This window comes from Alligator sinensis, unplaced genomic scaffold (assembly GCF_000455745.1).
Source record: "Alligator sinensis unplaced genomic scaffold, ASM45574v1 scaffold1143_1, whole genome shotgun sequence".
NCBI classification, from domain to species: domain Eukaryota; kingdom Metazoa; phylum Chordata; order Crocodylia; family Alligatoridae; genus Alligator; species Alligator sinensis.
In genome coordinates this window covers 186,220-201,136 of record NW_005842947.1, presented here as the reverse complement: position 1 = coordinate 201,136, position 14,917 = coordinate 186,220, and the positions used below count along the sequence as shown (strand labels likewise).

The 14,917-nt window shown below is 39.9% G+C and overlaps 1 protein-coding gene across 1 annotated transcript in view; it reads right to left on the bottom strand.

The window, feature by feature from the left end:
* IMPA2 (inositol monophosphatase 2) overlaps nucleotides 1-14,917 on the bottom strand; it is a 28,505-nt gene that overhangs the window by 7,322 nt on the left and 6,266 nt on the right. Inside the window, exons 3-7 of the mRNA XM_006036343.2 lie at nucleotides 13,012-13,116; nucleotides 10,549-10,594; nucleotides 7,337-7,445; nucleotides 2,589-2,697; nucleotides 2,236-2,387 (exon numbers count right to left, since the gene is read on the bottom strand). Of these exons, the coding sequence (XP_006036405.1) occupies nucleotides 2,236-2,387; nucleotides 2,589-2,697; nucleotides 7,337-7,445; nucleotides 10,549-10,594; nucleotides 13,012-13,116 (521 nt within the window). The remainder of the gene's footprint in view (nucleotides 1-2,235; nucleotides 2,388-2,588; nucleotides 2,698-7,336; nucleotides 7,446-10,548; nucleotides 10,595-13,011; nucleotides 13,117-14,917) is intronic.

Genomic DNA, 14,917 nt, shown 5'->3' with positions numbered 1-14,917 from the left:
TCTTCCTAGATGACACCATTGGCTTACAGGGTGTCAACACCTCTTTTTAAGAGGAGCCTCCTGCTCAGTCTGAAACATGCAATAGTTCAACCAGTATCAAATCTCACTCAGTTCTAAAACTTTTCAAGCTACTACTCGGTGACTTGGCTTCCTTTTCTAAGCAAGTCAATTGAGAAGCTGGCAACAAGAGTACCGTACTCGAATTGTTAACTTTTGGAATCTTGGCTCCATGTCAGTGAGGCTTTAGGCCAGCAGCTGGTAATGAGAGAACATTTGTTGCTCTGGTGAATAACCTTCTCCTGTCCATGTCTATTGTTCTGGCTCTCTCTAAGCCACTTAATATAACAGATAAATACACTTTTCTTGCCTCCAACAAGCTGTAGGAGTGAGTGCAAATGCACAGAAATGGTTCAGATCCCCAGATGAAACCCAGAAGATCCTTACAGGCAAGCTAAAAAACCTGATGCAGGGAGAGGAATCAGTTCCTTTCCCATCTTATTCAGCATTTAGAAGAATGTGTTGGGAGTGCCAGCGAGACAAAACAAATTGGCCTGGCAAAGGAAGGGCTGGAGTGGTAGTATAGCTGTGATGGTGCAAAAAATACATGAGAACATAAGCAACTGATGACTGTTGATAGTGGGAAGACACAATTTAAAGGCTCTGGTAGTATGCAGCAGGGTTCAGGGCAAATACTCTGGTATGCCAGGATCAGCCTGGTGCCATTGGGGCCATGTGCCAGGCTATGGCTTGCTTGTATTGGCCCTGCACCATGGGGGCTGTATACCAGATTCTAGCATTCCTGGATCAACTCTGAGCCATCGGAGCCATGTGCCAGGCTCTGGTATGCCTGGATTGGCCCTGCATGACTGGGGCCATGCCCAGTCTTTGGCATGCCTGGATTGATTCTGAGCCCTCAGGGCCATGTACCAGGCAGGACTGGCCTTGCACCACTGGGGCCATGTGCCAGGCTTAGCCCCACACCATTGGGAACATACACCAGACTCTGGGTGCCTGGACCAGCCCCATGCCATCAGGGCCATGCACCAAGCTCTGGCATGCTCAGATTGCCTCTGTGCCATTAGAGGGCCTCCTGATGTATAGGGCTGGTTTGGGCTCACTTGAGCTTGACCCCTGGCTTTGATGGTGCAGGCACAGTCCCAAAGCCCTGGCCCTCTAACTCCCTCTGCTCCATAGACTTAACTGCAGAAGCAGCTCCTGAGTCCTGCCTGAAGTGCAATGGAAAGTGTTGCTGCTGGAGCTGCTCCCACCACCCTGCCTGTACTGCTGGCTGTGTGTGCATATGTGCGTGTGTGTGTGGCACCCCATGCCCCACAGCCTTGGACTTTTTTTCCCCCTTTACCTCCCTTTCTATAAATTTCAATGTCCATTGATGTTTATCAATAACAATCGATGAACATTAAATCTGGGGAGGCAAATGCCCCCCCACCAAGGCTCCCCTAATGCATTGCCAATGCATGAGAAGCAAGTTTTTTGGGGGGGATATCTTTTACTGAACCAACTGTATTTGTAGGTGGACTAACCACACTGTTGGACCAATAAAAGATATAACAAAAAACCCATGCCTTTGCCAAAGGAATACACACAGTGCCCAACTCCATGTTCCCTTTAGTTTGAGCATAAAAAGTGCTATCTATCAGCTTTCTAGATGTCTGTGTGAAATTAACACCTAAATGAAAAGTAGCTGACTAAAGCTGAACTGAGGAAAAATTCAGATGATGCTGGTAGAAAGATGGAGAACTACCTTTCTCTGTAACATTTCCAAGTATGAGGACTATCTTCTCTCATGCTATATGGTATGTTGGTGCTTGTTTTTGGAGCCCTTCAGTCCTACTTTCAGTGGAAATGCAAAACTCATTATCTCAGCTGCCTCACAGAGATACACACACAGCCTCTTCCCTTCCCGCCCCCTTACATACCAGATTGGGAGAGAAAAAGATCTTTTCTATTTTTAAATGCTTGGAAGGTATTCAGATATGATTTGAATGAGGACCAATAGCTGAATCAAAACTGAAAAAGTAACAAAGAAGTAAACAGCCCAAATTAGAAAGCAAAATGTCTTACTGTTAACTGCCCCATCTCCCAGAGACTAGAAAAAAATGGCTGAAAAAAATGGAGTGCGACTATTATTTAGATTGCAGTATTGACCTCTGTGGGCTAGATACTTTCCAAACACAAACATCCAGTCTCTGCCTCAAAGAAGCATATATTACTCACCTGAAGTATCTATCACAGTACCGCCCGCCTCTCTAATAATGACTGTAGCTGCCGCCAAGTCCCAGCAGTGTAAGCCAAATTGATAATATGCATCTGCAGCTCCAGATGCTAGATGGCACAGAGCCAAAGTAGCACTCCCAATGACACGTACCCTGGAAGCAGCAAGAAGAGGCACAATGTAACTTAAAGGGGAAAACTCCTGTGATTCCAACTAATGTATTTATCAACAGAGTAATGTGTCATACTTGATTGAAATGAGGTAACATTTTGTTTGGAATTAAGGACATCTGTGAACGTTTCTGACTCTTAATTATAATGATATACAAGTCTGTTTAAAAAAAAAAACAACTTACCCATGTGCTTGGGCTTTGAGTAACCTTTCCATGTTACTCAGGAACAATTTCAAAGTTTCAGGGTCACGTTTTGGACCAATTTCTGTTAAAATCAAGGCCTTCGAGATATCTGCAACGTAGACAGTTGTTTCTATTAATTCACTTGCCTTTCAAAGTTGGATTTGGTAATTTCTTCAAATGAAACGTTAATTGGCTTTTCACAGCAAAACCATGTGTCATGCACACAAAAATTGTTCTGTTTCCCCTTTTTTCATATTTTTTCATGGGATAAGAAACAGCTTTGTTTAAAGCACCGTATCAACACTAAATTGTTCATACAATTATGTTATCTAAAATAAACTGGTTATAGGAGAGCAGAAGCAATAAAAACAAAAATGTATTTTTTACATGTTTCTTTTGTTTCCATCCATTTTTTCTTTTATTAAAAACTGTTAGCCTTTGGTGACTTTCTAAGCTTTAGCAGTCAGCTAAAAATAATTCAGCAACATTCTATTTATTAATTCCCCTGAAAATTAATTTAATCCAAAAGTAAAGTGGTTCCTGAACAAAGAACTTTGATCTCCTGGATAAACCCATCCATTTTAACAAATGATGTAATACCAGCTATATAAAAGACAAGAGCAATTAAAAATATATATCAAAACTGAGTTTCTAGAAATACATCTGATATAGTAAAGACTATTAAAATGATATAAACCTGGAAGTACAGTATTAACAGTTTTACAAGGAAAAAAGTTTTAATAGTTAAGATGCGTACTCAGAATTATTTCAGTTTATATATTGAGTCATTTCTGATTTACTGTAGCATTAGAGCATTATATGAAGTCAAAACTCCATTTAAGTCAATGGATAGAACCACACTGACTTTGACCGGCATTAGATCAGGCTGTAAGTGAGATCAGACTTAGGTCTACTTTCTGTGAACTATTTTAGGAAGCATAGTTTGAATTCCTTCCAAACGATTTAAGTGGGGGCATCTGGTCAAATCCTGAGTGCTGCTGAGCAGCTGCAGTGTTGACTGAACTCAACAGGAGTTGCATATATACAAAAAGTCAGGATTAATCCCTGTGAACCAGCCTATGCACAAATGTCAAATGCTGCCTTTTACATGACTTAAATTACAGGATAGACATTCATTTCTGCAGGGGGTGTTTGCTCTGTTATTATACGTAATGGCATATGTTGAAAAGGATGTGCAGTAGTACTGAGGACATTTTCACAGACAAATTAATGTGGCTTGAGTCATCATGTAATTAAACAGATATGCTAGATACAGGCCACCAATCACTGTGGCATTGTTTAAAAGCAGTATGGATTCAAGCACTTGGGTTAGTAATTGATGAGTAATATATATGTAATTAGGAAAAAAAGTCAAAGAATACTACAAACTTAACTAATGGAACAGACTTACTGATTTTAAAACACTGCATTAAAATATAGAAACACAGTTTACAAATTTGGGGGACATTATAGGACATGCAATGTTCAGCTGTAACTGGAAATTTCTAGAGGATGAAAGTAGCCATTAAATCTTCCTCACAGCACATTCAGTTTACAATTATGAAATATTTAATGCATGCCTTACTATAGAAATCCACCATGCACCAACACTTGGGCCATGACAAGAATTATGAAGCTATGAAAATGATTAAACATGTTCGTGATTAATAAACAAATATTTCCCAATTTTTAATCAAAGTTATGTCCTGTTAAAATGAGATGAAAAGACCACAGCCCCAACCCTGCCCGAGTGTCTTAGGCACAGGAAGAAGTTCCACCAAAAGAAGAATACCTTTGGTCAAAAGATGACTCCAAATGGCTGCAGCAATGCAAAGAAACTGCACCCTGAGCTGGGAGATAAGCTCCACTGCTTTGGGGAAGAGAAATAAAGAGTCTGGACTGAAAAAAGTTGATGGTGACCAGGCTAAATTTAGGAGGGAATTGTTGATGATGGAAGAAGGTAGAAGGGAAACAAACAAACATACAAAAAATAATCATTTAGTGTATCAACAAACTTAAGGACAGGCCTGATCCTCATCTGTGGCAAAAGTGAATGCTTGAGGAAATCCAACATCAATATGGTGATCGTCTATTAAGATCCTTTAAATCTACTGTGACTGTGAGACCTTCCAAACCACAGTTCCAGTTTCTTATTTAGACACAGCTCTACAAAATGCCATGTACAAAATTAATTAAAACATGGGTGCAGGGCTGTTTGAAAGCTGCAAAGTCTAGAAGCAATGAGAAAGATCTTGAAGCCATTGTCTTTACAAGACAAGAATCAGTGTAAATGGGCATCACTAAAACCTCAAGAAGAAAAAACAAAACACAGCTCAAAATTCACTGCTGCAAATCTCCAGCAAAAAGCACTGCATCTCAGAAGAGGAAAACATTTTGAGAACATATGGCCTGTCTAAGGGTTCTGGGCTCCTATGTTAGCAAGAAGTCCAAAGGGAGTAGGATCAAACTGGTGTAAGCCATCTACAGATATGCCGTAGCTGAAGACCAGGAGAAGTGACAGCAGAAGTAGGGGCATGTTATGTGGGGCAGAGCCAGAGCATTTGGGAGATGCCCAGATGGCCTCTACCAACAGGGTTCCTATGGAACCTGGTGAGTTTGATTTTTCACTTCTCTGGCAGAGCATACTTGTTGGTGGGGAAGTATGAGGAGAGCTCTGGTAGGACCACAGGTACCTGTTCTCTGGGATTAAAGGTCTTTCCTCAGACACAGCTGCTTCTATGAGGGATGAGTGACCAATTTGCAACCTCCTTCTCCAGATGAAGAGAACCAGTCCCACTAAAGACTAGTCTAAGACACAAGGTGTGGGTCTGGATCTAAACTTCCCCAAATTTTAGGGAAGATCTGGTCCAGGGTTTGGTTTGATTCCATGTCCCTAATCTGTACACTAGGCCACTGACACACATTACATTGAGGATGCAATTAACCTGTAAATTGAGCCTTAAATAGTGACCTGGCACACAGTTCAAGACAAGTTATGGCATGATAACACGGTAAACAAGCCACAAAGATATTCTACATATAATGTGTAACAACTTTGTGGTTTGCTTGTATTGTGCTTTAAGATGAATGTGTGTCAGGTTGGGGCTGGTCCATGAAGAGCCCCAAGGATGTCTGAAAACCACATGTGCAGCTCAGCTGCACACAGTTTTTAAAGGTCCCAGCATGGTGGGACCCTGGAACTGGGATGCCGCAGTTTGATCACATGGGTTCTCTGTGCTGGGACTTGTAAAAACTACATGTAGCTCAACTGAGGTTTTGATAATCACCTAATTGTAGGCACCTAGCTTTCAACTTGCTGCTCTGGTGGAACCCGGGATCATGGCAGCAGCACTGGCAAGTAAGATGCTACTGGGATGTAGTCCTTGGTCCCAAAATTGCTTGTCCTGCTATATAAATGTGGCATGGCAGGAGGCATGATTGTTGCAATCGAGGCTCAGATCCCATCATGCCTTTAAATGAACATCTGTCAGTGGCTTTAGATTGTGAATTGTATATTGTTTGATGCCCACTAAAACAATTTTATCACATCTTGTGCACAGTGATGCAGATCTGTGGGTGTGTCTACACAAGACATTTACTGTGGAGTTGCCTAGTTAGCTCTGCAGTAAAATGCAGTATCTACCCATGTGGTGTTATTAGGATAGAGTAATCTAATTAACTCTTTCATAGGATAGTACTAGTAAATACAATACTATCCTACAATGGAGTTATTTACTCCATTGTGAGCACAACTCACATGTAGATGCTGACCTGGCTGGCTGGGGCATGGGTGCTTCAGTGTGGGGCTCCCTGCTGGCTAGCCCTACACTGAAGCATCCTTGTGCCCCAACCAGCCCCTCTGCACCATAGTGAGCTGGGCAGGAGCAAACCCAGGCTGGCAGGCTGACTCTTGGGGCCCCCTGCCAGCTGTGGCTGTTCCACCCCAGCTCAATGTGCTGTGGTCATGGGCATATGCAAGCGGTGCAAACTGTGCCAGAGTTTATTCAGGAGCATTAATTTCACGTCTAGATGCACCCAGTGTCATCTACTTGCTTTCATCTACAAATTAATGCCACATTCTCCATTTGCATTTGTACTTGTTTTCTTCATGCACATTTGATCAGCCTTAAGTGTCATAATCAGAAAAAAACAATCATACTTTCAGGTTTCCCAGTATAGACTAAGTTTTGCTGATGAAATACATTTCACATACATATAGCAGTGACTTATTAAAATTTTTAAAGCATGTATCCATTAATTCCATTTACTATTGGTATATTTGTTTATAAACAAGATAGGGCACATTAAGTCACCTGGAAATAAGTGAATGACAGATGTCATAATACTCTGGGCCTGATTCACCATATCCCATTTTATTTCATAACCCGGGAAGTTTGCCATTATACAGATAGAATAACTTACTGGAATCTGGCCCTATTTCTTTAGCTAAAAATAAAGCAGTTATATATAGATTGAAACTGGTAAGTTCACATAGGAACCAAAAAAATAATTCAGATCATTTGATTCACATGAAGTTGTACTTTTCAAACAAAAATTTGGGAAAATCATGATATTTCCGGGGGAAAACACAAAGCATATATATACACACACACACACAAGTATAATGCAGGAGAAAACCTTTAAGTCAGGATAATGATATCCCTTTAGCATTAGCATTGACTCTAAAAAAAATAATTAAAAAAAAATCGACATATTTCTTTTAGAGTTCTAACAAAATCTAGACCAACCTGTCTCTTTTGATACCTGAAGCCTTTTTTCATTACAAAATGCCCCTTGACCTCTTCTACCAGTGTATAATCGTTCTTCAGTGCAGTGGTAAATTACACCAAATTCAAGCTTTAAGATTTTGAAAAGGAAAGAAATGAATGCAACTCAGATTACTCATTACAAGGATAAACAACTACTAATGGCAGAAAGATTAGTATTCTTTTAGTTAGCACATATAAGGTTATGAAGCTGTTAACAAATCTGAGTAATTTTACTGTTATGCTGAAATTTCAGAAAATTCATTTTATAAAAAGAAAAGCTAATTTCACTGTTCACTATCTTTAAAAGGCTTTTCTGCAGCTTATTTGTATGTACACTACCATAATTAAATAAAAAATTGTTTTAAAATCCAATTTAAGGTTTTATTATGACTACATAAGTCCTCAGGGCCAGGTTCTGAATACTTTACTCTTATTGGTGAGCAATTACACAGTGTAGTTCCATTGAGTTCTGTAGTACTGTCTGTACTGCTAAACCCCAGTATACAAAAATTAGGTTGTGGGCCCCCAAATTATTGCCTTACAAATTGTGAAATTTTTAGGAAAGAATACAGACCAGTTCATTTCCTTTGTGACTTCTGAACCCTTAGCATGTACTGAAGTCATGTTTTCAAAATTTTCCCTGAAAATTTACTACTACTTTTTTTTAACAGAGCTGGCATTCTCATGCAATCACTTGACTCCAGGAGCTGGAGCTTAAAAACAATACCAGGTATGGTGTGAGTCACAAAAAAACCCAAAACAATGATAGAGGGCAACACTGTGTACTTACCTACTTGCCAGTAGGAGTAATGAATTCATAATTTGACCCTTCATAATCTACACCTGAGGTACTTAACAATATTTTGCATTTCTTTACTAACTTATATCAAAAGATTTTAAAGCACTTTATATAGCTTAATGATTAAATTATACCACTACTATTTGGTAAGTATATTTATCTACATTTAACTTACGGGAGAAAGACACAGAAATTGCCCAAGGTTACACAAGAAGATAGTAGCAGAACTACAAATAGGTCTCAAACCTCCTAGACTCCCGATCTGTACATGCAACAACAATCCTGTACTACTTATGTAATCATCATTTACCCAACATTTCTCAAAGACAGTCCTTGCTCTTCATCCTGAATACCTATTTGGACTAAGCAGGTGTAAGGCTCTGCCTAAGGATACTAAGTTTCTTCCCTAAACATATCCACAGGAATCTCTCTTCAGTAATATATAAGGCCTTAGTTCCCTTGTGTTAGTTTTGGTTCCTTTATTTAGTTATTTCCTTTTCTTTGCCCATGTCCTTTTTTTGGATGGGACGGAAAAGCTATTACCCTTTATTTGTTTTAGCTTCATATTTTAGTTTACAAAATCCTATAGACAGCTTCTAAAGCATGAAGGATGCCACAGAAAAATATTTTTAAAATGTATTTTGTAATTATATGTGCTATTGAAAGGTTCTGGGGAAGGTGTATTTTTTATAATGTGATTGAAGTGTATCTCTGAAGTTTCTAGATTTTTGCAAGTCGCTGGGTGCATCTACAAGTGTACTTTAATGCACATTAGCCTATTTTAATGTGCATTAAGGTGTCACAAAAAAACCCTTGTTCTTTAGCTAACATGCATTAAAATCGGCTAATGTGCCTTTTTCTAGTAACTCACAATGGAGGTACAAGATTTAATACACATTACCTAAAGTGCATTAATGAACATGCAGATGTGCTTGGTGAGTAGGTACTCAGCACTAACCTGTTGACATCAGTGGGCATATCTACATGTGCATTAATGCACCTTTTCTAATGCGCATTAAATTTAGTATTTCTGGGCATTTTTACACATGCTCCCGGAGTGGTTGTGGGGACCTTTAACTAGAGTGGCTTCAAGAGACACTCTAATTAAAGTGCCTGGAGTGTCTTGTGTATCAGCGTCTACACGCTTCAAAATGGCGGTGGGGGCACTTTATCTAAAGCTTGTTGAACGAGCTTTAAATAAATGCCCCCACCAGCATTTTGAAGTGCAGGGACGCTGATATACAAGACACAGAGACTGGCTAGAGCACGGTAATTGCCATGCTCCAGGAGACTTGATTAATCAATTAACTGAGTCTGCTCTGCTGCACTAGAATTAGAGTGCATTGGAGCAGCCTCCAGGCTTGTGTACAGGCACCGTCCAATGTAAGGTACTAAATTAATGTACATTAGGCTGTGCTAATGCACAGTAGCACATTTGCACACATTTTTAGTGATGCTTAATGAGCAGCAGACTATTTTACTGCACATTAGTGTAATGTCATGGTTTTTTATGTGATGCTTTAATGCACAGTAAAATAGTCTACTACGCATTAAAGCGCAGGTGTAGACGTGCCCAGTGGGAGCTGTTAACACTCAGCACATATGAAGATTAGGCCATTGCTGAGTTTGTCTGATGCTGCAGTCCTTGCACATGCAAAATTTCTATTGACTTCAATGGGAGCAACATGCTTTTAGAACTGTGGAAGAAGGGCCAAAGTTGTAGTCTCATAAGTATAATATGAATTCCTTAACAACACCAACTTTTCTTTTGTAAATCAAGCAGTAAGATTACAGTAGCTGGGCAAAGCCCTCTTTTGTGGACTGCTAGAACTAGGAAACTTAAAAAGAAGAGCATTCACAAAAGTCATCTTCTTTGTTTTTCTATGTTCAGGCTATCAGGAAGATGTATCCAGAAATAATATCAAGTTACTATACCTCAAAAACCACACAAACGCAGATTAAATGCACCTGACCGATAACTTTGCACATAGCACAGTAAGTAATTCCACTGTCTTCTACAGAGCAACAACTGGGTAAGAGTCCCAGAGATAGGTAGCAGATTTGAAGCATAAGGACAGGATCACATAAGAACAAGACAACACTACGAGATAAGTACAGAAGTAAAAATGAAGTGGGACATACCAGCAATCTTATGAACCAGTATTTCCATAAGTAATCCCTTTTTAGTCATATAACTTGTCTCAATATGGGACAGCTTGCATAAGTAAAGCTCTCAAGGATAGGGATGTTACACTGGTGTGGTATAACCAAACAAAGTCCAATAACAGGGGAAGAGCTTGGGAATTAAGTTTTGGGTTTTTTTTAGTTCCCACAGTGCTCTGAGGTTTGAAGCTAGATCTCAGGTTACCAACTTACAGAACATATTTTATACCTCTTGGTTAACAGCAAATCCAATGCTAACTGCCACTGTTGGAAACCTGTGAAAAATAAGAAATAAAGTACTATTCATGAGTAATCTCTCTAAACATGCAAACTGTAACTTCCATCCATGGCTGAAACCCACAGTGAGCACTAATTTTACTCAGGTTTAAGCTAAAAATTCAATAGTATAGTAACCCTCCTGGCCTTACACTTTGGCACTTTTTAAAATATATATATAAATCAACACTTAAAGAGTTAAAAAATAAACCTGTTAATACATAAGTAAGGTTAGTATGCTAAATATAATGAACATTTTAGTGATACTTTTCCCTTAGTGTCATTGATTGATCTAGGTTTAAATTACTAACATTACTGTAACAAATGACAGTACTTACTCAAATATAAGATGACCCTGAATATAAGATGACCCCCACCAATAATTAGATTCTATATATGGACAATTTATAAATTTGTTATAATTTTCTAGGTACAGAATCTAAATATGGGAGGATTATCCTGAATCCCCCCCCGCCCTCCACAGCTACATCACGAATAGCAGTGGCTAGAGAAGGAGGGCCAGGTGGCTCCCTTACCCTCTGTCCCATCCAATTCTTTCGCCTGCAGTCTTCCTGCCCCTCCTGCACCCCCAGCTCCCCATTGCTTCTGCCCCTCCCCACAGTCTCTGCCTCTTTTCCGCAAACTTCCCTCAGTCTCTGCTCTTCCCCTTTCTTCTCCCCAATCTCTGACCATTTCCCTCCCACCCTCCCTTGCTGTCAATGCTGCTTGGGCTGCTCACCACATGGAAGCTCAGCTCTTGCCTGACCATGTAGTAGTGTTGGTGCTATTGATTGGCCAGGCAGGGGAAGAAGTATCCATGTGCTCCATGCCAGGAGAGACTCCAGCCCCAGCCAGCGCAGAGTTGCACCTGATAGCAAGTGTAAGCGGCCAGGGGAGGCAGAAGCTGCAGAGGGGAACTGGGGGGGGAGGGATGACAGGAGGCTGCTGTGGGTTTGACTCTGGCCCTGACACAGGATGAGGGGCAGTCAGAGCCACAGCAGCCTCTGTGTGCAAATATAATATGAGGGACTTTCCCCCATGTTGATTGGGGGAAAAACCTTGTCTTATATACAAGTAAATATGGTACTTTTATATACTACATGCACATTTCATCTAGTGATCTCTGAATTTTACAGGCCTCAATTAAGGAAGCAGTAGACAGGGTAGAGATGCACTTTAGAGACTAACTAAATCATAGATGCATAGACTTTTGTGAGCAAATGCATGAGGGGCTGTCTGAATGGAGCTCTTGCTCCTGAAAGTTTGTGCATCTCTCATTCAGTTAGTCTATAACTGAAGTCAGGCAGATGCCCCTGCCATCTGCCTGACTTCAGACTAACATGGCTAACTGCCTCTCACTTAATGTGGTTAAGGAAAGGTACTGTGTTGCTGACATCAACAATAAGTTAAACCTGTTATATCACTCTTTCTTGCCAAAGTAGCAACTATGTATTTAACTTGCTCCTTCTGACTGAAATATTAATCATCACTCAATTTCACTAATGAATTCATAAAATAACATTTTCTTAACACTTGAAGAAAAATGTAGATTAGCTTCAGAAAATATTACTGGAAGGAGAAATGTTGCCAAAGTAGATGAAACACCAGTCCCGAAAAATTGGGCCAAATCAGCCAGGGAATATGTACACTTACTTCCCCTGAAAGAGCATTTGCACCAGCACTAATTCTGTCTCATCATTATTTCAAGACAAAATATAGTGAATGATTTTTAGAGGTAGTGGAGCTGTCAAGCTGTGGTGAACAATATTCTGCTTAAAAAATTGTATTTTTAGTTAAAGTTGTAGTTTTGTGGTCCTAATAACTGTTATGTATTTTTTTTAAATCTTATTTTAAAAAGTTTAGAAGTCAGATCTATGGTACGCAGTATATAGGAATATTGTACTTATATTCAATGTTTTCAGATATTTTGCATATGTGATAGTTACCTGTTTCAGTGCAAACTGAAAATACATTCCCATGGGAAAAACTTCCACTATTATTAGTAAATGACATAGAAAACAATTCTACATATAGTTATGTCAAAGCACATCACCATATAGCTTTGTTCCTCCTATACAGTTCAAGTCTCTACATGTTAATGTGTAACATACAGGAAATCTTGAATCACAGCTACCTCTGTAAGATTAACTAAAGAAACAGAAATTTTTTTAGCTTACAGTTCACGAACAATTATACAGCTCTTCACACTCTCTGACATGTTGCATGGGATATAAAAAGATACTGGGATGGATCCTGCAGATCTTGCTCAGGCAAAACCCCACTGGCTTTGAAAATGCAATACCATACATGCTAAATAAACTCAACACAATAAAGTATATTTGAACAAAACAAGAAGAAAAATTTATGAGAAACTGATTTGCAAGATTTTCATAATTTTCCATTTTTCTGTATTTACCTGTGCACAAAATTGCAGGTTCCATCAACAGGATCAATAATCCAGGTTGGGCTGTCAGTGAGGACACATTTTGAACCAGCAGCAGTAGACTCTTCTCCAATAAACCTGTACATGACATGGAATAAAGCAGTGGGGGCCAACCTTTTTGGTAGATATTCCATAAGTTAGCCCACCACCCTCTCTGAGTACTACTTTGAACCCCTTCCCCAGCCTGACCTGCAGTTTTGCTTTCTGTTTCCTGTACTATTAAACACTGTGCAGCCCATTCCCTCCCTGATCTGTCATATAGCATATGCAGAGGCTGCCCATGCCACTTGTGGTTGGACAACCCTGGAATAAAGTGTGGATCAGAAAACAAATTGATCTTCCTAGGTTCTGGGGGCTACTGTTACATTATTGATTTTTCTTCATTTTTTCTTTGCTTTTTGTTTTGTTTTCTTTTGTTTTAGCTACAGGGGAAAAAACTACAGAAACAACTTATTGCCCCCTTTCACAGAAACTTTATAAAGAAATTCCCAAAATGTATTAAACAGAAAAAAATCGTTTCCCCCACCTTGTGCATCTGGAGGTGGCTCTAAACTGAGAATTTGGAAGAAGTACAGATCTGGACTGTAATATTAAAGTTCAGGCCCCTCTCTGGCATAAGTAGAATAAGTTGCAAAATGTATTTTCCATTCCTTGCAGGCAGATTTGGTCAACAGGAAACAAAATAGCTTAGGAAAACTCACATTCCTACTACAATTTTTAATAATGGCTTGGGTCAGAAGATAAATTTCACAAAGCTGACCTCTTGTTTTCCCATGACCTAGAGAAAGTCAACAACATTTTTTTTAAAACCCCAAAAGGCACACTGTTGATCTATACTATCCTAATTTTTTTCAGTAGGCTCCCCTCCTCTCTGCTTCAGGAAGTGTACGTGCAGTTCTGGCATACTTCCTGCTGTTCTCAGTAATCTTTGCCAGACAACTCAGGGCCTGATTGAACAAGTGCTTTCTCTGTGGCACCCCTGCTTTTTTCAGTGTGAATTCTATATACAAACTGTCTGCAGGATCAGGATGTTAGGGCTAAATTTTGTCTTCTGTAGCACACCACAGAGTGTTTGGGCTTTGTACAGGGAATCCCTGCAAAGGAGGTAGCCTCCTAGTCTAGGACCTGAAGACAGCAAGGGGATATGAAGGGACCTGGATCCCCTTTGGAGCTACTACTACCTTACTAATACCTACAGTGGCCTCCACCACTAAGGATGTGAATTCAGAAACATTCAAAATGTGAATTTAAGACTTTAAGAAAGGCTGAATTCAGTGGTAGAAGCTTCTAGCCAAATACAAAGCCATGTGGACTCTTTATCACAAAGTCACTGTAGAATTCTCTGTGGCGGATAGCAGGGAATTTGCAGGGCAGAATGAAGTGAATGGGGAAAGCCATCTTCCACATTTCAAGGGTGTTGGTTGTAGCCATGTTGGTCTAAGGACATAGGCAGACAAGGTTCTTTGGGTAAATGTGATATCTGTTATTAGACCACCTAAATGCTATTACGTGGTCTAATAACAGATATCACATTTACCCAAAGAAACTTGTCTGCCTAAAGAAAGAAATTTATGCCTGCACAGAGTGTCACAACCCAAGGGTGTGATTTTTGTTTTGTGAGTGCTTCGGCACTGCTAAATTGTTCCCGCTAAATTGCAGCTTCTTTGCATGGTGGAGTTTTCTGCTGCAGAGGAGAACCCCGGTGCAAAAGAATTCCCGCCACCAGTAGCTTTCTTTGCAGGGTGCATTTCTTTGTTGCAGCACAGAAATGCACGTTGCAAGGAGTTCCCGCCATTCGTATTCAAATTTGTGCCCCACCATTGGCTGTTTCTAAATTATTCCCACGTGGCGGCTAGTGATTGGCTTGCTAGCCGTATAA